Source organism: Euphorbia lathyris, chromosome 2, assembly GCF_963576675.1.
Source record: "Euphorbia lathyris chromosome 2, ddEupLath1.1, whole genome shotgun sequence".
Lineage (NCBI taxonomy): Eukaryota > Viridiplantae > Streptophyta > Magnoliopsida > Malpighiales > Euphorbiaceae > Euphorbia > Euphorbia lathyris.
The window spans coordinates 10525827-10552339 of NC_088911.1; the positions used below are offsets into that span (position 1 = coordinate 10525827).

Below are 26513 nucleotides of genomic sequence, written 5' to 3' on the forward strand. Positions count from 1 at the left end.
CAATGAGTTGAGAAGGGGTAAAATGACAAATTTGGACAAGTTATGGGAGTGAGAAATACCATTTTTATGGAGTTAAGGGGTAAATAGGACATTCGATGAGTTGTAGGGGTAAAATGACCAATTTGGACAAGTTAAGGGGGGTTGGAGAAACATTAAACCTTTAATCTATATCTCTATCCCACAAAACAAATATGGTAATAATTCTCAACTATCCTATTTTTACCCTATCCTCATCTTTTACCCTTATCTTTATTCTAATATTTATCCTTATCCATATCCTCGCCAAACACCCATCAAACTCTGTCTAAGTAATTTTAATAACTGCTTCGAATTTTTAGCTAACACCTTTCGTCTTCTGTTTAGACTTAAACGACGAAAAACAGTTCCGAAAAATGGAAACAAACGGATACTGAATACCCGTTTATTTTTCAAAACTACTTTTTACTATTTAAGGCATGAGATAAAAATTGTTTAGGAAAATTTTGAAATATCTACTTTTAGCAGAAAAATCAACTAATATCTATTATCTATTAACAATAGCAAACTAAAACGGATGAGTCAAATAGAAATTAATTTTTTTTACGATTTAAAGTGAAACGCTAAATTGTTCTGAAAAGATTTTAGTTTTAGCAATCATATTATTCAAAAACCAATAAAACAAACTTTGTTTGTTTCTTTTTTTCTTTTCCATTAAGAAAAAAAACATTTTCCTATTTTCTTCTTGCTATGTTTCAAAATTCACTTCAAACTGAGGCAGCTGAGAGGGGGCAGAATAGTAAAATCACCAAGCACTGCACGTGAAGCGATGGGGGCAAAATAGTAATTACAACACAAACTCTTTTGTTTTGTCTGAGTTTAGATGAAGAACAAGTAACTGCTTACTTCTGCTATTCTCTGTCTCTTTCACAAACAAACACAAATGCTCACCTCTTCCTTAATTTTCCTTCAATTTCTTCTCTTTATCAGGTTTTAAGATTCTCAATTGTCTGTTTCTCTTCAATGCTCTCGATTTTCTCGATTTCAGTTTCCTTCAATGCACCTATTTACAGCTAATCACACTCTTTCTAGCCCCTTTATAAACCCTTCAATGGTGTTTCCTTCAATTGCTGCCGAGTCTGAAGATTTCCCCCAATTTACTGACTCGGAATCGCATATGGCGTCTAATTCGACTTCCAAGCCTCATAAGCCCCTTCATAATTTCCCTTTGCAGGACCTTAAGTGGTCAGTTAACCATGCTAATACCAGTAGCCATCGATTTCGGAGGCCGGCTGGGTGCTCTCGGAGATTGCTGCACGTCATTTCCTCATCCGATTCTGATCGGTCTCCGGTTGGTGGTGATGGTGCGAAAGGTGGGAGGAATTCTGTGGCGTCACGCAATCGGAAGGCGGAAAAATTAGGGGTTTCGGTTCCGGTTTCGGATTCTCCTGTTGGTGATTCGGGAAAGAAAACTAAGATCTATATTCGTCTTAAAAATAAGGCGATTAAGCAGGTTAAGTGTGTTGGGAAGGAAGCTGCAAATGCTGGGGATCAACATCAGCCTCAGAATCAGCCTCAGAAGAAGCAGCAGGAGCAGCAGGAGCATCAGCCGGTGGAATTGGATTACGATGAGGTTCCAATGGGGAAGACATGGAATCTGAGGCCGAGAAAACCTGCGCGTAAAGGTTCTCGTGGAAATGGAGGTGGGAAGAAGGTTGTTGCAGCTCTTCCTGCGCAGACTAAAGCTACAGAGGATGCTCAGATGGGTGAGGAAAAAGAGAAGGAAAAAGAGAAGGAGAAGGGGAAGGAGAATGAGAAGGGGAAAGGGAAGGAGAAGGAGAAGGAGGCAAAGACCCCCAATTTCTCAATCCCACTTACCAACATGGAGATTGAAGAAGATATCTTTGCTTTGACTGGATCAAAACCTGCAAAGAAGCCTCAGAAGAGATCAAAGCAAGTGCAGAAACAGCTTGATGTAAGCCAATTTTCCTTTTCTATTACTTGATTTTCTCAGAAATTATCCTGATGAACACTTCCTTTTCCCCCTTTCTTTCTTATGGTGGTTTTGCAGAGGTTGTTTCCTGGGATGTGGCTGGCTTCAATCACCCGTGATATGTATGAAGTTATTGATACTCCTAGAAAGGTCCAAGCGTTATATTTCTCAACTGTCAATCTTTTTTCAGTTCTTGTTTGGTAATGAAATAGACCATTGAATCAATAATGGAATTGGGTAACTTTTTTAATCAGTGCTTAATTCTTTAGGAATGTGAGAAAAACTAAACAAATAACATAAAGGTAGACTATTTGATTGATGAGTTTGGAGCAGACAATACAATTTACAGAGACAAACCGTTTGGCATGATTTGCATTTTTGTGTCATTTATATCATGTATAATCATTTGAAATATATAGATAATAGATTACATAACACAATTACTATTGATCATACAACTTTTCTGCTGATACAGATTTAGATGAGTCATTCATATGATTAAGACCTTGGAGGTGAATGACAGCCGAGTTTTTGTCATCAGCTGAAAGTGTAACAAAGTTGGAGCCTGTGAAGATTAAAGGGTAACAACGTCTCTTGCTTTTGTGCCTTTTCTCTGTGACAAGGAGCTCAGAGCAATGGTGGAAGTGTTAATGTTATAATCCATGTTTTGACTAGCTGCCTTTGTACAAAAGAACTATCAGTCTTAATGGTTAGAGATTTCCAATAATTTTGCCAGTTGATGTTTTCGGTTTCTATGAAATCAAATGTGCCTTTCTGGAGCTTTTCTTTTGCATGATAACTCATGAAATATTCTACTTGTTGGTTGATATGCTTGAATTCCTTTTATTGCTTGAGTAGTCAGTGTGTTGATGTGATTGATTCCACGTTTCATGTCTGCATTGTTGATGGAGGCAAAAGGATGAAAAGGGAAGGGTTAGAACTAACACATTGCAATCAGTTTAAGGAATGCGGCATTCTTGGAAAGATAAATTGCATTAATTAAATGTGTTGTTGTATTTACTTTAGGGTTGCATGAACCATGCACGTTATTGTCGCTTGCTGAAGCATAACGGTCGTATACAATGGTAAATATAGTGAGATGCTTGTCTCTTATATATTTTGAGTCAGTTGACATGCACGTTAGTTTCGTGACATAGATGCTTGTCTCTTATATATTTTGACTCAGTTGACATGCACGTTACTTTCGTGACATAGATGCTTGTCTCTTATATATTTTGAGTCAGTTGACATGCACGTTACTTTCGTGACGTAGATGCTTGTCTCTTATATACTTTGAATCAGTTGACATGCACGTTAATTTCGTGACGTAGTCAGTGCATGTGATTTGATTGACATCCACTCATCGAATCTGCTTTTCGATAAAGTCAAAAAGAGAAAGATAAAGTTAGATAGACGGTTTCTGGTCAATTTATGAGAATTTGTCGTTTCGGGTAGTAAATATCTTCTTGTTGTTAGTAGGATTTGCATGAGCCATGCACGTTGCTGTCGTTTTCTGAAGCATAAATGATCATATGCAACCCTTCTATACATGGCAAAATTTGCACCTTTCAAGCATTAAGCTCACTGTTAGAGTTATGTGGTTAGTTCTATTTAGCAGAGTAAGCTAAGACATTTTTGTGCTCGGATACAACAAATATCTTCTTGTGAACTCCAATTGTTAAGATTGTCTTAGATGGTCTTACTCAGAAAAAAATTACAATGACATGCACCTAGTATAACGAGTGTGCTAACATAACTTTTTAAATCCTATTTGAACCGTTTATACTTCTTACCATATTGGAGTTATTCAATTCGGGTTGCTCACCACTATTATTCGCAAAATTGTGCTAACAAGGAATGAATGAAGAATAATTGATTAGTATAAATGAAAATACTATTGCGGATTACATCCGTTGCAACTGGAATCTGGATCATAGGGGTGGACAAAACTTATAGTTAGGATTAGCAAATGACTAGGAGCTGTTCCTACCATTGTAACGACTGCAGCCTTGAAGTATTGAGGTTCTTGATGAATTTTAAGGATTAGCCTCAGGTTTGATATGTTTGATGATGAGAAAAAACAAGAAAGCAGAAGTAAGCATTAGTTTTGCATACTCCATGAAGGCTGGAGTGTGCAAAAACTTTTAGGTTGTCTGCTAGATATATTAGTTTTTCCCTTCTATGGTGAAACTGTTAACGTTTCCATGTTTTGAGTTGCTGCCTTTGTACATAAGAACTACCAGTCTTAATGGTTAGAGATTTTTTTGGTTTCGATGAAATCAAATGTGCATTTATAGAGCTTTTCTTTTGCATGATAATTGATGAAATGTTCTACTTGTTGGTTGATATGCTTGAATTCCTTTTATTGCTTGAGTAGTCAGTGTGTTGATGTGATTGATTCCATCGATGGAGGAAAATGGATGAAAAGGGAAGGGTTAGAAATAACACATCACAATCAGTTTAAGGAATGTGGCATTCTTGGAAAGATAAATTGCATGAGCCATGCGATACTATCGTTTTCTGAAGCATAAATGATCATATTTAGCCCTTCTATACATGGCAAGATTTACACCTTTTAAGCTCACTGTTAGAGTTACGTGGTTAGTTCTGTTTGGCAGTGCAATCTAAGGACATTTTTCGTGTTCAGCTACGACAAATATCTTCTTGTGAAATCCAATTGTTAAGATTGTCTTAGATGGTCTTACTGAGAAAAAATTACAATGACATGCACGTAACATAACGAGCTTATAAACAAGTGTTCTAACATAAATTTAGATGGTCTTAGTCAGAAAAACTTACAATGACATGCACTAGTATAACGAGCTTATAAACGAGAGTGCTAATATAACTAATAAGTCCTATTGAACCGTTTTACACTTTTTATCATATTGGATTTATTCAAATTGTGGTTGTTCACCACTATTATTAGCCAAATTGTGCTAACAAGGAATGGATGAAGAATAACTGATTAGTAGAAAAGAGAATCCTATTGCGTATTACATCCGTTGCAACTGGAATCTGGATCATAGGGGTAGGCAAAAGTTATATTTAGGACTAGCAAATGACTAGGAGCTTTCCCTACCATTTAAACGAGTGTACCCTCGAAGTATTGAGGCCGTTGATAAATTTTAAGGATTAGATTCAGGTTTGATATGTTTAATGATGAGAAGAAATGAGAAAGCTGAAGTAAGCATCGGTTTTGCATACTCCACGAAGGTTGGAGCGAGCAAAAACTAATAGGTTGTTGTCTGCTAGATATATTAGTTTTGCCCTTTTATGTTAGCTCAGTTAATGCGGTGAATGTAATGGATTAAAGAATGGTAATATGATTAGCAATTACCAACGTGCTTAAAACATGAAGTTCGGAGTGGGATGAGATTTAGTCTTTGGCCTGGGGTTGGGTGAATTCAATAATATAAGTTTGTTGCCATTCCAGCCTTCCTTCTCCTTTCAGGGCCTACCCCGATCAATGTTATTAGCTTATTCCAAAGTAATTAGTTCGTCAACCTAGGAAAAGAATTGCTTTGTCACCTAAATATGAGGGGGCGGGCGGGAAATGGAAGAAGTTCCGTTTCCCACATCCCAAATCTTAAATCTTCCCGACCAATCCTGAAAGCTTCCACTTCCGTGCCCCATGTTGATGGTTCTCAAATGGGTGCGACTGTTGTGAAGAATCGTATTCGTTTGAGCCCGGTTTACTTTCTTAAAACCATTAACGACTTATTCGATCTATGATGGGACGGGTTAAGAAATAACATTTGTCCTTCTCAGCTAATTTACTCTACATGATTACTTGTTTTCAGAGTTTTCCAAACATAGAAATACCTCAACATGAATATGTGAAAGAGGTTTTTGTCTGTACCGAGTTGTTCTTAACTTGAATAAAACCAAAAATGATAATTTGCACCTTATGGTCTCTAGGTCAGATTCTATACATTTGTTTTATGGCTTTTTCTATCAAGACAACAGATCCTATTTTTGGTATGCTATTACGTTTGCATCGAATGCTTCATGTGCTGTTGAGTTTATTCACTTTGACTTTCGGTTTCTTCTGGAATTGCTTTTGAGTTGGTTCATTTATAGAGAGTGTTCATTCTAGTCCAGTTTTTTACTTTCCTACAACCATTAACGACTTATTTGACTTATTCGATCTACAATGGGAGCTGGATTAAGAAATAACATTTGATCTTCTCTGCTAATTTACTCTACATGATTACTTATTTTTCAGAGTTTTTCATACATGTAAATACCTCAAGATGAATATGTGAAAGAGTTTTTTGTCTGTACCGAGCTGTTCATCACTTGAATAAAACCAAAAACGAAAATTTGCGTCTTATTGGCAAGGGAAGGCTTGCCCCCAATACACCCTTGTAGTGGGACCCTCCCCAGACCCTCGCTTAGCGGGGACACGTAGTGCACCGGGCCGCCCTTTATTGGTCTCTAGTCAGTCTATTAAGTTTGTTATATGGATTTTTCTATCAAGACAGACCTATACATGGTATGTTGTTGCATTTGCATTGACTGCTTGATGTGCTGTTGATTTACTGCAATTTTCGGTTTCTTCTTGAACTGCTTTCGGCTGGTTAAGGTGGATAAGTTTATTTCGTGTTAATATCTACTAATCATGATTGGAAAATGTGGAGTTTGTTTGTTTGTTTGCTTTGATTGTTTTTCTTCTCTGACAATGTGATTTTTGAAGTCAATTCATGATTGGTTTTGAAATTGATCAATGAATGTGTTTCATTACAGATGTAGCAGCTAAGGATGGAGCAGTTGAGCCCCGGAATGGTGCTTGAAAGCGAGTAATCTGAATGCAGTGGCGGAGCCAGGATCCCAAATATGGGGATGCAATTGCGACAGGTGGAGGGCCGCCTGGAACCACCTCTCCCAGGCTGGATTCCGGCGGCTGGGGGTGCAATGGACACGCACACCCCGTCCGTCCGCCTCTGCTGATCTTATTTCGAGGGATGCAATCTGGTTGATGTGGATTCAACCGAAATCTGCTTTTGGCCCTCTGTAACAAGCTGCCTGGAAAAGAGGTGCTTATGCTTTATGATAATTTGATTTATTTCTTTTTTTGTAAAAATGAATCATAGCTCGACAATGATAGTAGTTTCATGAATTCGTTGGAGGATAAAGGGTCGATTTAGCGCCATTAATATAGTCCATAACACTTGTCATTTCTGTTAAATTAATCTTAAAGTGACACGTATTAGTATATAATTGGTGCTTTACGTGTCATTTTGGACAGATTTGATGGACAAAGTCAAGTTGAAGGGCTAAATTAATAGGGATAAGATACCAAAATAGGCTTATAGTTTTTGGGGACCTATCAATTTAGGTTCCACGTACAAAATAACACCAATATAGGCTTCACGTTTAAAAAAGGTATCAATTTAGGTCTTGGTAACGGAACAGGAAACGTCATTGATATTACTTTGTTAAGTTCTGTCAATTGTACATGGTGGGAGAAATCAGAACTTAATGTAGTAATAGGAATGACGTGTCCAATCCGTTACCTAAATTGATACATTTTTTAAACGTTAAGCCTATATTGATACTATTTTGTACATGGAGCCTAAATTGATACTTCCCAAAAAACCATAGGCCTATTTTGGTACCTTATCCAAATTAATATTTAAAGCTCACTTATAGTTGATCAATTTGATCGATCGACCCGTGCAGTTGAATGACTAAATTGACCTTTTATCCATTCTTTGGCAATGACATTTGACAGTAAATCTGTTTTACCATATTTCAGCATGCTGCTGGGAGAGATTTCTTTAAGAAACAGATGAAGTTGCTCATGGACAAAAGCAAAGCAGTCCGTATTAGATTACGAGCGAGTCTTGGACTAGCAGTCCTATTGAACTTGATTTCCTAGTTAACTTAAGTTTGGGTTAAACTCATTGAGATAGTCGGATGCTCCCGGGGATTCATTGATATTAATATTGAGTGTGTAAATATTTTTGATACATTATTCTCATAACTTGGTGAATAAATTGCCAGGGGAAGACTTGCCTCAGTACACCCTTGTGGTGGGACCTTTCCGGACCCTCATTCATTGGGGACGCGTAGTGCACCAGGCCGTCCTTTTATTCTCATAACTTGGTGGCTTAATGTTTTATGTTACCTATCCACAATGTTACTTGTAATGGAAGAATAACAGTTGTTCACGGTTTGGACCGTGCAGTCCGTATTAGATTACGACTGAGTCTTGGATTAACAGTCCAATTGAACTTTTTATCCTACTTAACTTAAGTTGGGGTTACACTCCTTAAGATAATCGGATGCTTAACGTATGTAGGGGATTCATTAATGTTAATATTGGGCCGAATCTATAACAGAATTAATAATCAATAACTTAATGTGGAAAAATAATTGATCAGCAGCTTGATTCTTAAAATAGGTAAAGCTTAGCGGTTTAATTTATAATTTCAAGCCTAAAAAAGCGACGGTAGGAACCCAGAAAAGGTGTTGCATTTTACTGATTTGGTTAGGTATTTTTGGACCTATAAGCACCCTCAAATGTGGCCTGGAACCATTTGTGGTCTATGCAAACATTACTAAGTTGCATCAGGCTGGGTTGAAGCTGAAGCCATCCTGGGATAAGTGTTTCATCTACGTTCGAGTAACAATTTTTGATATGATAACATAATTTACATAGTCCATTTTCCTTGAATGCTTAATGGTCTCCTAAATTTTCAAAATGGTCTTTTTGATTCCTCAACTTGCTTAAATTGTCATAGTTAACTCCTTATTTTTAAGGAGTAATACTGCATACTTTTCGTCCAGTTGGAAGTTTAAGCGAGTTGAGGGTGTGAAACGGCTATTTTAAGCATGTTGAGGAGGTGGTAGGTTGGTCGTTTAAGCAAGTTAAGATAGTATAATATAAATCATTTCAATATAAATCATTTCAAGCGGAGAAATGTTATTTTGAAAGTTCTGAGGGGGTAATTTGGCATTTGAGTGCAAGTCGGAAGGCCTGTTACACATTAAGTCTATTATTAGTCCTCATATTTTACGTAACGCACTGTTTAATCTAAAACCTCTATCTTTTATTAATATTAACCCTTTGGCCCTATTGTTTATTTTTAATTGATCATACCTTAGTTTTCAGGACAGTCATAGTGCGGTACGAAATGACTATATTACTATGTTATGTCTCTATGTTTATGCTAAATATAACGGTTAAAAATCTAAAAAAATAGACAGAAGGATCAAAGAGTTAACCATGAAAAAGGATTTTATAACATGTTTTTCAAAATATGGGACTAAATAGTGTGTTAGATAAAAATGAGGGGACTAATAAACTATTTATCCAAATTTAATCATATTTTATGTTTAGGCTTAATACATGTGTTGCCCTATATACTTGGTCCAAAACTTCATGTGCCCCTCCGAACTTTTAAAAGTTTCAAATGACTACGTATTCCTATCCAATTGCGTTCAATAGCTCCATTTTCTTGTCAATTGCATTCAATAACTGCCTATTCTTGTCTAATTGGATTCAATAACCTCTAATTTTGTTCAATCCAATTACATTCAATAACCTCAAAACTTTAACTGTCCTATGAACTTTCAAAAGTTCTTAGTTATTTGTCTATTTGACTTTTTTTTCACACGGGGCGAGCACTTTGACACGTGGTGGATGGAGTGTATCTCCAATTTTCTGCATCCAACAAATTCTATTGAGGAATAGAGGTCATTTGGAACTTTTAAAATTTTAGGGGTCAGTTGAAGTTTTGGACCAAATACATGGATCAACAAACAAATTAATGTATTATGCCTTAATTTAATCATATTTATGGATGGGGGTGTAAATGAGGGATATTGGTGAATTTGTTTTTTTTTGTGAAAATAATGTGATAGATCAGCAATTTTCATGTCTGGGCTATGTACGGATTTTGAAAATTCTTGAACCGGATCGATTACCCGAACGGATAAAGACTAGAATCGGATTGAAGTGTTGACTTTTTTTTCCATTAGATATGAACTGAATTTTACTGTTGATTTTTATTAGGTACAGTTATGGAGATTTCTCTTTAAACGTCTTTATACCTCTATGTTGCATATAAACTCTTCTCCATTAACGCTTCCGTGTATCGTGTCTGTTTCTTTTCCATTTTCATTGCTGTTTTTTAGACATAACGTTTACCGGTGTCCGTTTCCGTATTAGAGTTGAATGCGGTACTTGGAGATTTTTAAACTAAATCAAATACCAGAGTAAAAAGATAAAAAAAATTGAATTGAACTGTTAATTTTTTCTCCATGGAGTCCTGAACAGAATTTTGGCATTGACTTTCATTAGAGATGTAATAAATGTAAGTAGTCGTGAATACAAGATTGGTTCGTTGAAGGGGCTAATTTTACACGTGCGTCTGTAATTTATTTATTTTTGCTAAATCGAACTCGTTCAATTTTTTTTTTTTGCGTATATATACATGTTATTATCTAAGTGTCTAGGATCAATTTTTACGCATCACTGTAAAATTTCTCAAAATTAACCTAGATTTGAACTTCAAAAGTAAGATTGAGTCATTTTTATCGCTTATTATATATTAACCAAGTTGAATTTTGTAATTAAATACAAACTCAAAGAGTTAATTAACCATCACAAATCTTAATTTGTTGAAAACAGGAGTCGAAATCATCTATAATAGGATTAGTTCTGACAGTCGGGGACCGAAACCACAATGTTAGGGGTGGTTTTGGTGGTCGGGGGCCTAGACCCCTTTAGGCCCCTCTATCTCCGCTCCTGATTGTAAGCATATTTGTCAACTATAGGCTGCTACAAGACAACTACACGGTGTCTACTACGGATGTTACCTTTTCTTAATTTAAATTTAAGGAATGTCTTATATATGTCTCCATTTAAATATATTAATGTACTGGAGATTTCCTTTTATTGTTTAGGTCTAAGCACTGAACACGAATCCTAGAGATTCTTGAATCAGACCGAATATGAATAAAAACAGATCTTAGAAATTCTTGGATTGGATATCAAATATGAATAAAAACTAATATTATAAAAATCAGACTGGATTGGCCGGCCAGACCGGAAACCGATTAAGAGTCTAGTCTGAGGTAGTTTGGTTTGTTAAGGGGTGGGGTTGAACCAGTGCAACTCCGGGTTATTTGAACGTTTATTAAAAAAATTATCTTATTAAATTAAAAAAAAAAGTAAACAAAAATTAAACTGAAGGAAAAAAATTTATTGAAGAAAAAAAATAATTAGGCCGGTTTTGTATGTAAAAAAAAACATTTAGGCCGGTTTAAGAGTCCTATTTTGGTGCGGTATTCGCGTTGATCACATCGTGGGTGTGCATCCTTAATCTGATTGTATTTCGACTGCACACCCATTTTGCATGTGGAAGTTTATTTTTTTTTTTATCCTCTTCAAAATATTTGAAGTGATTCACTTTGAGCATCAATTTCTTATTCATCACTTGTCCGTTTTGAGTTTAAAATATATAGTTAAAAAGATCTCATAGCATAGAATATGTTCACATATTTCAGATTATTCTAAACTTTATTTATCTATTATATATTTAAGCCTCAAGTTGACAAAAAAAAAGGTAAATTTCAAATAAAACCGTTGTAGTTTCACTAATTTCTAGATAAAGGACTGTGGTTTACTTTTTGTCAAAACGAGGATTGAAGTTTCGCACTTTTAATAAAACAAGGATTTCTTGGATTAATGCTATTAAAACCATCTTTAACAATCTGAAAATGAAAATTTTCAAGAATTAAAGTTGTTCAATGTCATATTTTCTATGGAGCTACAATTTTTATTTTCGAAAATCATATTTTTTAGAACTTTCTCTCTCTAAACATTAACTTTCTTTCTCTTTATCAAACATCATCTAAATAATCTCAAAATAAAAAATTTGAAGAATTAAAGTTGCTTAGAATATTAGTAGTTCTTAAAATATGTCATTTTTAAAGTCGTCAAGTGTGATTTTAGTAGTATCAATCGAAAAAGTCTTTATTTTGCTAAAGTTGAAAACCTGAGTCCTTACTTTGAAAAAAAAACTAAATCACAGTCCTTTATCTGAAAATCAGTGAAACCACAGAGGTTTTATTTGAAATTTACCCAAAAAAGAAAATAACAAACCAAAAATATGTTTATAATTTGTTTTGGATATATATAATTTAGAAAAATAATTTTAAATTATATATTTATTTAAATATTATTTATTTCATCATTCGATCTGATTAATCCGAGTCATCCGGCCGATAAGTGACATGTGACTCCTCTATAAATCTGGTTTGATGTCCGGTCTGGTTCTGATAACATTGATAAAAAACGGATCTTAGAGATTTTTAGATGGGACCAAATATGAATAAAAAGATGAAAATTGGATTGAATTTTTTAAGGACCGAATCGAATTGTACCATTATAGCGATTTTCAATTTGCATTAAACAGATCTCACCCTAGCTTCTACAACACTGATGGCTTAAAGACCATTCATTAAGTTAGTTGAGTTGGTTGATGCATGATGATATCTACCCATTAATGCAATATTCATAGATATTTTCTGGGCTTAATATATCATTTGACCCCTGAATTTGTTCAAAAAAAACTTGATTTGTCTCTTGAACTTTCAAATTGTCCCAATAGCTTATAAACTTGCATAAAATGTTCAGTTAGCTCCCTAAACTTGCGTAAAATGTAATCAATTGATTACTCAGTTGCAAAGTTAAATGCGGTACATATATTCCACGTATCTTAGAATGTTATTACATAATTCAAGAATAGAGTAAAAATGAAGTTATTACTTGCTCAACTATAAATCTTGTATTCTCTAATATTACAACCGCTTTACCCCGATCTTGATTGTTTTGATTTTTTTAAGACGCGTGCAATATTTTTCGCAATTAACTTACTTTTTTGTAACTGAATGATCAATTGATTACATTTTACGCAAGTTCAGGAGGCTAACTGAACATTTTATGCAAGTTCAGAGGGTCATTGAGACACTTTGAAAATTCAGAGGGCCAATCAAGCTTTTTGGACAAGCTTGATTTATTAATAATAATAAGGGAAAGTAAAATCTTTCTAAAAAATACAAAAATAAATTTTGTGATTTGACAGATTTATTAATACAGTTCTATGGTTTGTGAAGTTTGTAGTTAAATGAGGTAATCTTTCAGTGAAACTATAATTATAGTTTAGTTAATTTGTAAAATCAGACTTTATATGTGAGGTAATTTGCAAAGTCCATTTTTTTTAATTGCTCGAAGCCATACATAGAGGTGTAAACGAGCCGACTCGGACTTGTTAATATTTCAAACTGAGCCTTCACGAACTGAGCTTTGACCGAATCTGACCGAGCTTTTATCAAGCTTCTTACAAGATTTAACAAAATGCATCATATGTGTATAGAATAAGTAGCGCATGAGACCAAAAAAAAGCCTTATGACCGAGATTCAAGAATAGTAGATGGTACTCACCAAAAATATTAAACAATGAAATATATATTAAAGTTTATAATGTATTTTGTCTCTTATCAAAATCTAATTTTCTAGATAAACAGGGTGTTTGTTTCAGCTTTTCGGAAGAGCGTTTAGCGTTTCACTCCAAACCGCAGGAAATATAGCGTTTGATTAGGTTTACATAACCGCAGTGTTTAGCATTTTCTCTGAAAACTGCAGCGTTTCACGAAAAGCTCATATTTGGAGCTTTTCACAAACAGATGTTTGTAGTTATATGTTATTGACAAAATTATCATTCTTATTTTCATAAAATATGTTTATTCTTTAACATTATTTATATTTCTACAATATAATTACCGGAAGAACAAAGTTTTATTGCGTTCAATAAATTTTTTATTTTTTATATAGATTATTTTTATTAATTTGTGTAACACATTTTTTTATTTTATAATAGGATAAAGTGTAAAAATACCCCTAACATTTGTAGCTAGAAGGAATTTTACCCTTAACATCTAAAATGGTGCAATTATAACCCTAATGTTAGCAGCCAAAAGCAATTTTATGGGTATTGTTTCATATTTTCCCTTTTATAATTTCATCGTTGATTAATTTAAAACATGTCCATTTTAGACATTTTAAATCCGAACAACAACAGTTCAATATAATTTTACCAAACACTAGTAATTAAACAGCTAATAACAAACAGCTAACAACAACAGCTAACAGCTTACAGCAACTGCAAACAGCTAACAGCAACCGCAACAGCTATTAGCTAACAGCTGAACCAAACAGGCCCAAAGACTCAAAGGTCTAAGTTTTTTGTGTCATTTTTTTAAGAGTTAAATCTTATGTGAGTTGTGAATTGTGATGAAAACTAATAATAATTAATAAAAGAAAAATTTGAAACAAATATATAGGGGAGGGATCAAGTGAGAACCCTCCCTTAGATGAGGACACTTTGATAGGTGAGAACTAGATGAAACGACGTAGTTTTGGTGCTTTTAATTAAAGATTAAATAAGAAAATGAGGGTAGAGGAATTCAAACCTGGGACTAGGGCATAGAAAAAGAGACACACGCACACCATCTACCGCTGGGCCACTTATTTAGTTTGTTCATTGTATAATTCCTTTATTTATATTATTAAGTGGCTCTGATACTAAAAAAAATCCAATACTATATTTTTTAAATAAAAATACACTTGCTTTAGTTTGTTCATTATACAATTCTTTTATTTATATATTATTAAGTGCTTTTGATGCTAAAAAAATCTAATACTATAATTTTTAAATAAAAATACGTTTGCTTTAGTTTGTTCGTTATGCAATTCTTATTTATATATTATTAAGTGCATCTGATGCTAAAAAAAACTCCAATACTATATTTTTTAAATAAAAATATATTATATATTTTAATAAAATTTAATATTAATATTTTATTTATATAAGAAAATATATTTTTTTAAACATACGTTAGAACATATATTTTAACTTTTAAAACACGAACTATGAAGTTTAGAACATACGACATATTTTTTAGAACATACGTTATATTTTTTAGAACATGCGTTATGTTTTTTCGAACATGAGTTATAAATTATATTATAGAACAAATGCAAAAATGATCCAGATATCTACTAATTTTTTTAGAACATTATACTTAATTTTTAGAACACAAACTATAAACTTTAGAACATACGCTATGTTATTTAGAATATGAGTTATAAATTATATTATAGAACAAATGCAAAAATGGTCCATATAATATTTTTTAAGTAAAAATATATTATATATTTTAATAAAATTTCATGTTAATATTTTATTTATATAAGAAAATATATTTTTTTAAACATACGTTAGAACATATATTTTAACTTTTAAAACACGAACTATGAAGTTTAGAACATACGACATATTTTTTAGAACATACGTTATATTTTTTAGAACATGCGTCATGTGTTTTCGAACATTAGTTATAAATTATATTATAGAACAAATGCAAAAATGATCCAGATATCTACTGATTTTTTTAGAACATTATACTTAATTTTTAGAACACAAACTATAAACTTTAGAACATACGTTATGTTATTTAGAATATGAGTTATAAATTATATTATAGAACAAATGTAAAAATGGTCCATATATTTACTGATTTTTTTAAAACATTATACTTAATTTTTAGAACACAAATTATAAAGGTTAGAACGTATGTAACAATATTTAGAACATCGTCCTTAACATTTAAAAACATAAATTACAAAAAATATAGAGGAATTAAATAAATAAAAAATTGGAGCATGTTTTTGGATTTTTTGTTCTATTAATAATTCATTATTATGCACATTTTTTTTTCTATTCATAATTTATTATTATGCACATTTAATCGATATTAATAAGTGCACATGCACTTATTAATATCGATTAAATGTGCATAATAATAAATTATTAATAGAAAAAAGGAAATATGTATAATAATGAATTATTAATAGAAAAAAAGAGAAATTTGCATAATAATGAATTATTAATAAAAAAAAATCCAAGAACATGCTCTAATTTCTTATTTATTTAATTCCTTTATATTTTTGTAATTTATGTTACATAGGAAAATATATTTTTTAAAACATACGTTGTGACATATATTTTAACTTTTAAAACACGAACTATGAAGTTTAGAACGTACGACATATTTTTTAGAACATACGTTATGTTTTTTAGAACATGTGTTATGTTTTTTCGAACATGAGTTATAAATTAGATTATAGAACAAATGAAAAAACGATCCAGATATCTACTGATTTTTTAGAACATTATACTTAATTTTTAGAACACAAACTATATATTTTTTAAAACATACGTTATAACATATATTTTAACTTTTAAAACACGAACTATGAAGTTAGAACGTACGACATATTTTTTAGAATATACGTTATGTTTTTTAGAACACGTGTTATGTTTTTTCGAACATGAGTTATAAATTATATTATAGAACAAGTGAAAAAACGATCGAAATATCTACTGATTTTTTTAGAACATTATACTTAATTTTTGGAACACAAACTATATATTTTTTAAAACAAACGTTAGAACATATATTTTAACTTTTAAAACACGAACTATGAAGTTTAGAACGTACGACATATTTTTTAGAACATACGTTATGTTTTTTAGAACACGTGTTATGTTTTTTCGAACATGAGTTATAAATTATATTATAGAACAAATGAAAAACCGATCGAGATATCTACTGATTTTTTTAGAACATTATACTTAATTTTTGGAACACAAAATATAAACTTTAGAACATGCGTTATGTTTTTTAGAACATACATTATGTTATTTAGAATATGAGTGTTATAAATTATATTATAGAACAAATGTAAAAATAGTCCATATATTTACTATTTTTTTAAACATTATACTTAATTTTTAGAACACAAATTATAAAGTTTAGAATATATGTAACAATATTTAGAACATTGTCCTTAACATTTTAAAATATAAATTACAAAAATATAGAGGAATTAAATAAATAAGAAATTAGAGCATGTTTTTGCATTTTTTTTTCTATTAATAATTCATTATTATGCATATTTCTTTTTTTATTAATAATTTATTATTATGCACATTTAATTGATATTAATAAGTGCATGCATCAAATATTAAACAATGGAAGCTAAAAGGGTCGTAATATATTAAGCAGCGCGACACATAGTACACAAGAAAGACAATTGGCTCAGTAGTAAACAACATGGAGTATAGATGAATAGGTTCTAGGTTCGAACCCCCTAGTAAGCAGTAGCATTTTTTTAAAATTTCCTTACCCAAAACTACGTAGTTTTGGGTGGTTCTCACCTAAGGTGAGTTCTCACAAGAGCCCTCTCCTATATATATATATATATATATATATATAATGAAATATATATTAATTAAAAATAATCAAGTCTATTTGCGAGCTTTCGAAACGAACCTGAGCAAGTTCGGGCTCATGCTCGTTAGTGTTCGAGCCGATCCTTATAGAGTCGAGCTGGAATAGTTTGCGAACTATTGAGGCACATTGACACCCCTAGCTATACTGCAATTTTGACGGAATGTTTGAGTTTGTAAACTATAAAAAGTATAAATCTTTGTTTATGAATTTTTAAATTACGTAGACTGTTTTTATAAATTGACTAAACTATATGGTTTATTTTGTTATTTTTCTGTGTATATAATTCAAAGTTTGTTAACACAGCAAAATGGATAATGCATGTCTATTCACTGTAATCAATAATTGAAATATTACAGTTGACTTGCCATTTAGAAAGAAGGGTTAATTTCAAATATAAACCTTGTGGTTTCAAGTTTTGGCAAATAAATACACGTGTTTTGATTTTGAGCAAATAAATACCTGTGGTATGCTCCGTTTTTCAAAAATACGGAAACAGTGAAGACACAGGTATTTGCCTAAATTAAGCGTTTGTTTATGGTTTGTTATTGAAAAAACATCCAAACCACGGGTATCTATTTGTAAAATATTCACACCACAAGTACCTATTTATAAAAAAAAGCAAACCACAATAATTTATTTGAAAAGTGGAGTGTACCACATGTATTTATTTGCTTGAAATCAAACCACAGGTATTTATTTGCCAAAATTTGAAACCACATGAGTTATATTTGAAATTAACCCTAGAAAGAATAAGCCATCTAGAAATAAATGCAAATGATATTTGTGCCTAGTTGTAAGGGTTTTTTTTCTTTAAAAATTTTTTGCGGACAATGAGCTTACATTAAAGAAGAAAGAAAAATCCCCACCAGATCCGGATGTGATTCGAACCCATGACCTCCCAAGGTCTAGTTGTAAGGGTTAATTACAAGTAGATGCTACATAGTTTCGCGGATTTACAGATAGATACTTACAGTATTTTTTTTTTCAAAATGCAATTTTGTGGTTTGCGAAATTTTGCATTTGAGTTCATGTTGTCAGAATGTGGCCGATAAAGACTTAAAAAATGCAATTCTGTTAGGAAATGATCTGCAAGGAGAGATATCGGACGGCATTACGAAATTGTCATACTTGGGAGTTCTCAATCTATCAGGGAATCAATTGAGCGGAAAAATACCAGAAAGTATCGGAAATCTCAAACTTTTAGAATCTCTTGATCTGTCAAGCAATGAACTTTCCGGCTCCATTCCTCCGAGCATGACATATATGACTGCCTTGAGCTACTTAAGCTTATCGAACAATAACCTTTCGGGGCCTATTCCGTCAGCTAACCAATTTCTAACCTTCGACAACCCGTCGATTTACAAGGGTAACCCCGGACTTTGTGGTTTCCCATTGTCAAAAAGCTGTTCCACTCCGAATGATGCCAATGTGAATAAGGATGATGACGATGATGACGACGACAATTGGATGGATATGATATGGTTCTACTCCGGCCTGGCACCGGGGATCGTGGTGGGTTTTTGGGTTGTTTGTGGAACTTTGATAGCGAAAAAGGCTTGGAGACATGCTTATTTCAATTTTGTGGATACGATGAAAGATTCAGTTTATTCTGTCATTTCAAAATGATCGTCAGCTACTCCAACCGCGTAGAGACTTTAGAGAGGTATTAATGATTAAAACTTCACTTCTTTTCGTTTTAGTTTCCGCTCGCTGTGTAGCTGCAGAAACGAATGTTGTAAATACAATCCGCATTAACAGCAGATGAGTGCGCCTTTTTTGAAAAAAAAAAAATAAGTGAAGAATGGTGGACTAGGAGTATATATGTACGTTTATGAAACTCGATTTTGTTCGATTCTAGTTGTAATGCTTTTAGACCTCATAAGCACCTCGTTTGGTACGATGTAATGCAATGTAATATAATCAATGTTGTAATACAATGAAAGATTCAGTTTACTCCGTCATTTCAAAATGATCGTCAGCTGCTCCAACCGCGTAGAGATTTGAGAGAGGTATTAATGATTAAAACTTCACTTCTTTCGTTTTCGTTTTCATTTTCCCATAGTTTCTAACCTTGACCTTTTCGTTGTGTAGCTGCTGAAGTGAATGCTGTAAATACACTGTAAATACAACCCGCATTAGCAGAAAAATGCGCCTTTTGTGAAGAAAAAACAGGCCAAGAATGGTGGACAAGGAGTATATATATATACGTTTATGAAACTCGGTTTTGTTCGATTCTAGTTGTAATGCTTTTAAGGTTTTTCGGTAGGGATTAGGGACTGTTTATATGTGTAAAAAAGTTCTGATCAATATATGTTTCTGTAGTATGCATAGCAAATGTCTTTGTAAAATAAATTATTAACCAGAAATGAGAGCTTTTCGTATGTTTACGAGCTTGAAGTTTGCGCAATTACGGGGAGAAAATTAGCTCGATTTCATTGCAGTGAAGTAGAAATTAACCTTTAGCATCAGTGAAACATTTGTAACACGTGGTGACTACTTGGACATGAACTTTCAAAAGTTTCTAAGACATTTTCTTTTTAACACGCGGTGACTACTTGGACATGAGACAGAACGTGGCACCTATTTTCTGCATCCGACATTTTCTTTTTAACACACGGTGACTACTTGGAGAGGACTACGCAAACTTCTTACCATGCACTAATCAGTACCAGTCACAAGTAAAATTCATCATTTCAAAGGTTTAAGACCAAGAGATGCACGCAGCAGCCTATTTGCTTCTGCAATTTCTGGATCTGGATCATCTGTACCATTATCCTTCTTCTTTTTCTTCTCTTTCTTCTTCTTCGGCTCTTCTTCTGCTGCTCCGTCTCCACCACGACTTCTAGGACTGTTGCTGTGTTCGTGTCTCTTCCGATCCCTACTCCTACTTCTACTCCTTGAATAACTCCTCCGTCTTCCACGGTCTCTGTCTCGTCTCTCACGTTCCCTACCTTCCCTACCTTCCCTCTCTCTATCTCGTTCTCTTTCGCGACCATAATCCTTCTCTTCTCTTACGCGATAGCGATCCTTGTCCCTATCATAGTCTCGGTCATAGTCTCTATCATAGTCACAATCCCTGTGTTAAGATGGAAAACAAGAACATTAGCTCTCTTTTGTCTAAAAAGTCAGCAAAGAAAACCCACTAAAAGCTTCAACTCCATATTGGCTAGACAGACGCCCTTCAAATAGATATAAAACTTGAGAAAATGCAACTCAACAGCCACGCTTATCCCAAATCAGAGACGAAGCGTGCAATCGAGACGATCCGAGCTAAATTTTGGCCTGCTCATGTTCAGATTGTTATAAAATTGACGAGCTTGAGCTCAACATCCTGTTCGTGAGCTTGTTTACAAGCTTTGCTCGCGAGCAGCTCATTAATTTTGTTCATGAACTTCGTTTGCGAACTCATTGCTTATGTTCATTTAAAATTTCTTTAACACAAAACTACACAGTTTTGAAACCTATAAAACTAAAGTTTACACAAATCTACATTGTTTTACAATTCCCCTTTATAAAAATATTATTACAAAAAAAAATCGAACCAAGCTTACTCTCGAGCGTGTTCATGAACATTATAATCCAGTTTGTTCATGGACCTATAATTGAGCCTTCTGTCTAGCTTTTGAGCCAAGTTTCGAAGTGCTCAAGCTCTACTCGTTCATAAACCGAGCGATGAGCGGCTCTGGCTCATTTACAACCCTATTGGCTTCCACAAACAGGCAATGAAACATGTGATTCGACTAAGTCAAAGGAGAAAATCAAAACAAATGGCATAAGAACCAATTCAACACCAAAAAGAAATCAATAACTTGAAACAACAGCTATCATAATCGTATGAACCTTGCTCACAAACATGTTCATGAACATTAAAATCGAGCTTGTCATGGACCTATAATTAAGCCTGCTCGCGAGCTTTCGAGCCTAGTTTCGGCGTACTCACGGTCAACCTTTTATCGAGCTGAACTTCGCTCATGAGCGGCGAAGCTCATTTACAACCCTAGAGACTGGCTTCAACAAACAGGCAATGAAACATGTGATTCGACCAAGTCAAAGGAGAAAATCAGAGGAAATGGCATAAAAAACACTAAAGAACCAATTCAATGCTAAAAAAGAAATCAATAACCAGAAACTACGGCTATCATGAATGTCTGATCCATCATACTTCTCGCTGCACACTGTCAGTACAGAGAAACCTGGCAGGATCATATGATATCTATATAGGAAGCTGTTTGAACCATCAATGGCTTTAAATGCCATGAGTGAAATATGTCATTTGATAACCATACATATGAATGACTTGTTATCACAACTTCCATCATGATTTTACTATGGACAAAGCCAGTGAGTTTTATTCACACCGATGAATTCAAAAGGTACGAGCAGATACATGAAAAGAAGAATTTATTTAGAAGAAAATTTCGGTGAAGTATAAATAAACCTACAAGTTTCCAGTGCTCAAGCTCTGCTTGTTTATACACCGAGCCGAACACGGTCGAGCTTTTATCGAGCCAAATGCCGAGCAGCTTACCGCTCGTGAGCGGCTCAGCTCATTTGCGCCCTAGACAGTGGCTAACACAAACAGGCGATGAACATGTGATTCGACTAAGTCAAAGGAGAAAATCAGAGCAAATGGCATAAAAAAACATTAAAGAACCAATTCAACACCAAAAAGAAACCAATAACAGAAACCACGGCTATCGTAAATGTCTGATCCATCATACTTCTCGCTGCACACTGTCAGTACAGAGAAACCTGGCAAGATCATATGATATCTATATAGGAAGCTGTTTGAACCATCAATGGCCTTAAATGCCATGAGTGAAATATGTCATTTGATAACTATACAAACAAACAAACAACAACACAGCCTTAGTCCCGAAATGATTCGGGGTCGGCTAACATGAACCATCATACGAAACCGTGAAATCAAGTCGTGTCAGCGACATAAATTCTCTTCCTCCAATGAAATGTTATAACAGCTTCCATCATGACTTTGCACCGGACTATGGACAAAACTAGTGAGTTTTACTCACACCAATGAATTCAAAAGGTAATGGCAGATCTCATACGCGAAAAGAAGAATTTATTCAAAAGAAAATTTCACTAAAGTACTAACAAACCTACGAATAAATAAGGAATAAGGGCCAAATTTGACTAACATTTTCAGTAAACTGCAAATTTAGCCCTAACGTGCAAAATGGTTCAAATTTAAAGGTTTCCAAGCAAGATAAGATTTAGTCCTACATTACCAAAAATCTAAAAAAGTTGTTTTACTGTTATTTAAATGTCACATTGATCCTTCCAAATATCAATTATGTCTAAGATATTTAATATGTTGCTAACAAAATTACAAAAAAAAACTTGTTAAAATGCTAACAACTAAGTTTGTCGCATATAAGTTGATCTGATCATAATTTTTTTGTCCAAGTGTCTAAAATGTTTAAATGTGTTACTAATATAGTTACAAATAACCAAATAAACATGTATGAAACTACTTCAGTTTATAGACAAACTTGTTTCAAAATTTCGGTAATGTAGGGCTAAAATTGATCTTGCTTGGAAACGTTGGGATTAAATTTGCACAATTTCATACATTAGGCTAAATCTGCACTTCTTGAGAAAAGTTAAGAGTCAAATTTGATCATTATCCCAATAAATGCACATCAAGACTCCAATCATGTATATAATAGAATAGTTTTCCAATCCCGTTCTTCCTAGTTGCAATGTTTATAACTATTAAAGACCACTCCTATTCTATTTCTATTGCCATATATATGCCATGTGTAGTCTCTCATAAAGTATTCAGGATATTAATGTATTGACAAATAAATCTACTTGACAACAAAATAATTTGATGAAACACAGCAACCATATGTAGATAAATGTTCAACCTGTATCTATGACTGTCACGTCTTCTGTCTCTGTCCCTATCCCTATGCCTTTCTCTAGCCCCTCCTCTTCGAGCTCCTTCACTGCTCGGATAAGGCCTTTCGTGATCCCACTAAGATGCAAACCATCCTCCTTCATTTTCTCCAATAGCTTCTCTGCCTTTTCCCAATCTAGACCCTTTAAGCAAAGAGATTGGATCAACTTATTGTACTCATCCACATTAGGTCGAACCCCGAAATTCTTCATCTCTGCTAACAAATCCAATGCTTTGTCGAACTGTTCCAGTTTGCAATACCCCCGAATAAGTGTATGGTACGTCACAGGCGTTAGTTTAGAATGCATCTTTTTGGCTTCTGAAAATACTTTACATGCCTCCTCCATCTGACCACCACTTACATAACCACTCATAATGACGGTATAAGCGAAAAGATCCGGTTTTAAACCCCTGCTCTGCATCAATTTTTTCATCTCTAAGGCCTCTTTCATGTCTCCGCTTTTGGAATAGCCATTAATAATGGAATTGAAAACAGCATTTCCTGGAGGTGGACCTTCATCAATCATCTTAGAAAGTAACATTTTAGCTGTATCAAAATCTTTGATCCTACACAAACCACGAACAACGGATGAAAAGGGATTGATAGCATACTTTCGTGACTCTACTGAGATATCATCTAACATCTCTACAGCTAATTTGACAGTTTCATTCTTCTGACAAAGCAAACTAATCAAAAAATTGACTGCAGAACGCGGTGGATACTTGTTCTTCTCTTTTGCCAATAGGTACACCATATGAGCATCATTTGCCTTGCCCCCTTTAGATAGCCAGCAGATGATTTTACCGACATTCTGACTGTCCGGTAAGGCTTGTGCATCGAGCATTTTCAAACAAACTGATGAGGCGGAGTCAAAAATAGATCGCCTACAAAGTGCTTCAATTGTATAATAGAACGTATCTGAATCCGGTACACACCCGAATTCCCCAAACTTGTCGAAAACTTCCAGAGCTGCCTTCCCTTTACCCAATTTTGATAATGTAGCTATTAACTGATTAAGAATGTCCGAATTCACCACAGAAGTATCCTTCTGAGCAATCTCGCTAACTAAATCCCACAGCACATACGCGTTTTTCTTCTTAAGATCGCTACATATAGCCCTAACAAGTGCATCAACTAAACTGGTAGTCACACTAATATCTGACTTCTTAATCGCCCACTTTAAAAACCTAATCAAATTATCCCCTAAAACAAGAGGGGTTTCAAGCACTTTCAGCACTAATTCCTCATGTAAATCCAGATTCATGCTATCCAGATTCGACTCTAACGACCCATCAGTTCTGCTCTGCAACAAAGACAACAGCTCCTCTAACTTTTCCGCATCTATCTCATAAACTTTCCCCTCTTCTTCTCCTTCCGCAGGAATCTGGAGATCACCTTCCCCAACTAAATCAATTGACATGCCAGCAGACTCGATGCCAGTAACAACAATTTCCCCCTTGTCAACATCGGCATACTCACTCAAATCCTCTGAAAATTGCTCCGGCAGCCCTTCCAAATCATCCTTGGTTTCGAAATTCCATAATTGGATACCACTATCATCAACAGCATAGAAATCGTTTACAGGGGCAAATTGGTGAAACTGAGAATCATTATCACCATTAGGACTAGAATCTAACAAGCTATGCTCTATTTCACCTCCACTAGGGTTCACAGAGGAGTTTGATAGAAATCTATGTTTTTGATGCGGAAGTAGGGATTCAGAGGAAACAGATTTGGAGAGATGATATTGAAATGAAGATTGAGATAGGGTGTGAGAACTTGATACCTCTTTTAAGTTTCTGATTGCACCCAAGTTCTTCGCTACATGTCTCTGTATGTGCGATTTCGCAGCAATGGATCTCCACATCTCTCTCTGTATGTGCGATTTCGCAGCAATGGATCTCCACATGGGTTTGAACCAAACACTGACGCACCCAAGCTATCCCACTTTCCGGATTGTTTGTTTCAAATACGCTTATATAGAATTGATCCGCCCTTTACGGCTTGATTGGATGGAGGGTTTAGAGGGGTTAGTAAGGGAAGGGTTAGTAAGGGTTGATAGAAACCCTTGTTTGGGAGGAGGAAGGGTTAGTAAGGGTTTCTACAAACCCATGTTTGGAACATAAAAAAATTAGGAGGGTAAGGGTTTGGAGGGGTTTTGAAGGGTTTCTTTTTAACAAATTGCATCCAATTTTGAACCCTCCAATTTGGTGGGTTCGGAAGGGTTAGAAATTCCCCTTCCTTCCCTTTTCTTACCTTTCCTTACCCTTCTCTACCCTTCCTTTATTAACCCTTCCCTACCCTTCATCCAATCAAGCCCTTAGTCTTTAGTGAGGACACCTCCCCGGTTCTCCGATGAAACTGACGATGACAATCTCATTTACTTGCTTTTGAAAGAAAGTGTCCCTGAGCTCTGTAAGGGGTGCAACCGAGCCGAATCGAGCCGAACCCTAGGTAGGTTCGGTATTGGCTCGTTAATATCTCGAGCCGAGCCCTCTCGAATCGAGCTTTGACGAGATTTGACCGAGCCGAGCTGTGATCGAATCTGACCGAGTTTTGACCGAACCGAGCTTTTATAACGAGCTTTAACCAAATTCGTCATACATGCATAGGATAAGTAGCGTAAAAAATAGAAAAGCCTTATTACATAATCCATATGAGTTTAAAATATTTATAAAGAAAAACAATTATGTTATTGTCGAGATTCCAAAACAGTATATGGTACTTATGATCGGAAAACACAAGTTCGGAGAAAAATTTCAAACAATGATATATATATTAAACTTTGTAATGTATTTTATTCTTTATCAAAAAACCTAATTATCTCGCTAAAGACTCAAATATCTATGTTTTTTTGTATCATTTTTTGTATGGTTTAAATCTTATTTGATTTGTGAATTGTGATGAAAACTAATAATAACTAATGAAATATATATTAAATATATATAATGAAATATATATAGTAATTAAAAATAATCGAGCCTGCTCGCGAGCTTTCGAGCCGAACTTGAGGAAGCTCAGACTTAGCTCGTTAGTGCTCGAGCCGATCCCGAACTCGAGTAGAGCCATATCGAGCCAAGCTTTCATCGAGCTTTCACCGAGCCGAACTCGAATAGTTTGCGAAATACCAAGGCTCGCTTCGCTTGCACCCCTATACTGTAATATTGAAACCCTAACACGGAGAGGGTTTTTGTTTAGTAATATTGAAACGACACCAGGTAAGTAATGTCGTTTGATATTTTTTATAA

At 34.3% G+C, this 26513-nt stretch overlaps 2 protein-coding genes across 4 annotated transcripts; one reads left to right on the forward strand and one right to left on the reverse strand.

The window, feature by feature from the left end:
* Positions 1 to 890: 890 nt before the first annotated feature.
* LOC136216578 (uncharacterized) lies at positions 891 to 8145 on the forward strand. 3 transcript variants are annotated; one of them, XR_010683340.1, is made up of 5 exons: positions 891 to 1951; positions 2048 to 2119; positions 2445 to 2678; positions 6719 to 7008; positions 7731 to 8145. XR_010683340.1 is itself a non-coding variant. In XM_066003120.1 (3 exons), the coding sequence occupies exons 1-3, from the start codon at positions 1034 to 1036 to the stop codon at positions 2448 to 2450; spliced, it is 996 nt and encodes a 331-aa protein (XP_065859192.1). In that variant the 5' UTR covers positions 891 to 1033; the 3' UTR covers positions 2451 to 2751. The 3 variants fall into 3 exon arrangements, 1 of the variants encoding a protein (XP_065859192.1); XR_010683341.1 differs by having other exon boundaries at positions 2445 to 2550; XM_066003120.1 differs by lacking the exons at positions 6719 to 7008; positions 7731 to 8145 and having other exon boundaries at positions 2445 to 2751.
* An 11603-nt stretch (positions 8146 to 19748) lies between these two features.
* Positions 19749 to 25343, reverse strand: LOC136216580 (small ribosomal subunit protein mS80 (rPPR6)-like). Its single transcript, XM_066003122.1, has 2 exons — positions 23233 to 25343; positions 19749 to 20417 (listed from the first exon to the last, which is right to left on the reverse strand). The coding sequence occupies exons 1-2, from the start codon at positions 25172 to 25174 to the stop codon at positions 20353 to 20355; spliced, it is 2007 nt and encodes a 668-aa protein (XP_065859194.1). The 5' UTR covers positions 25175 to 25343; the 3' UTR covers positions 19749 to 20352.
* Between the last annotated feature and the right edge of the window lie 1170 nt (positions 25344 to 26513).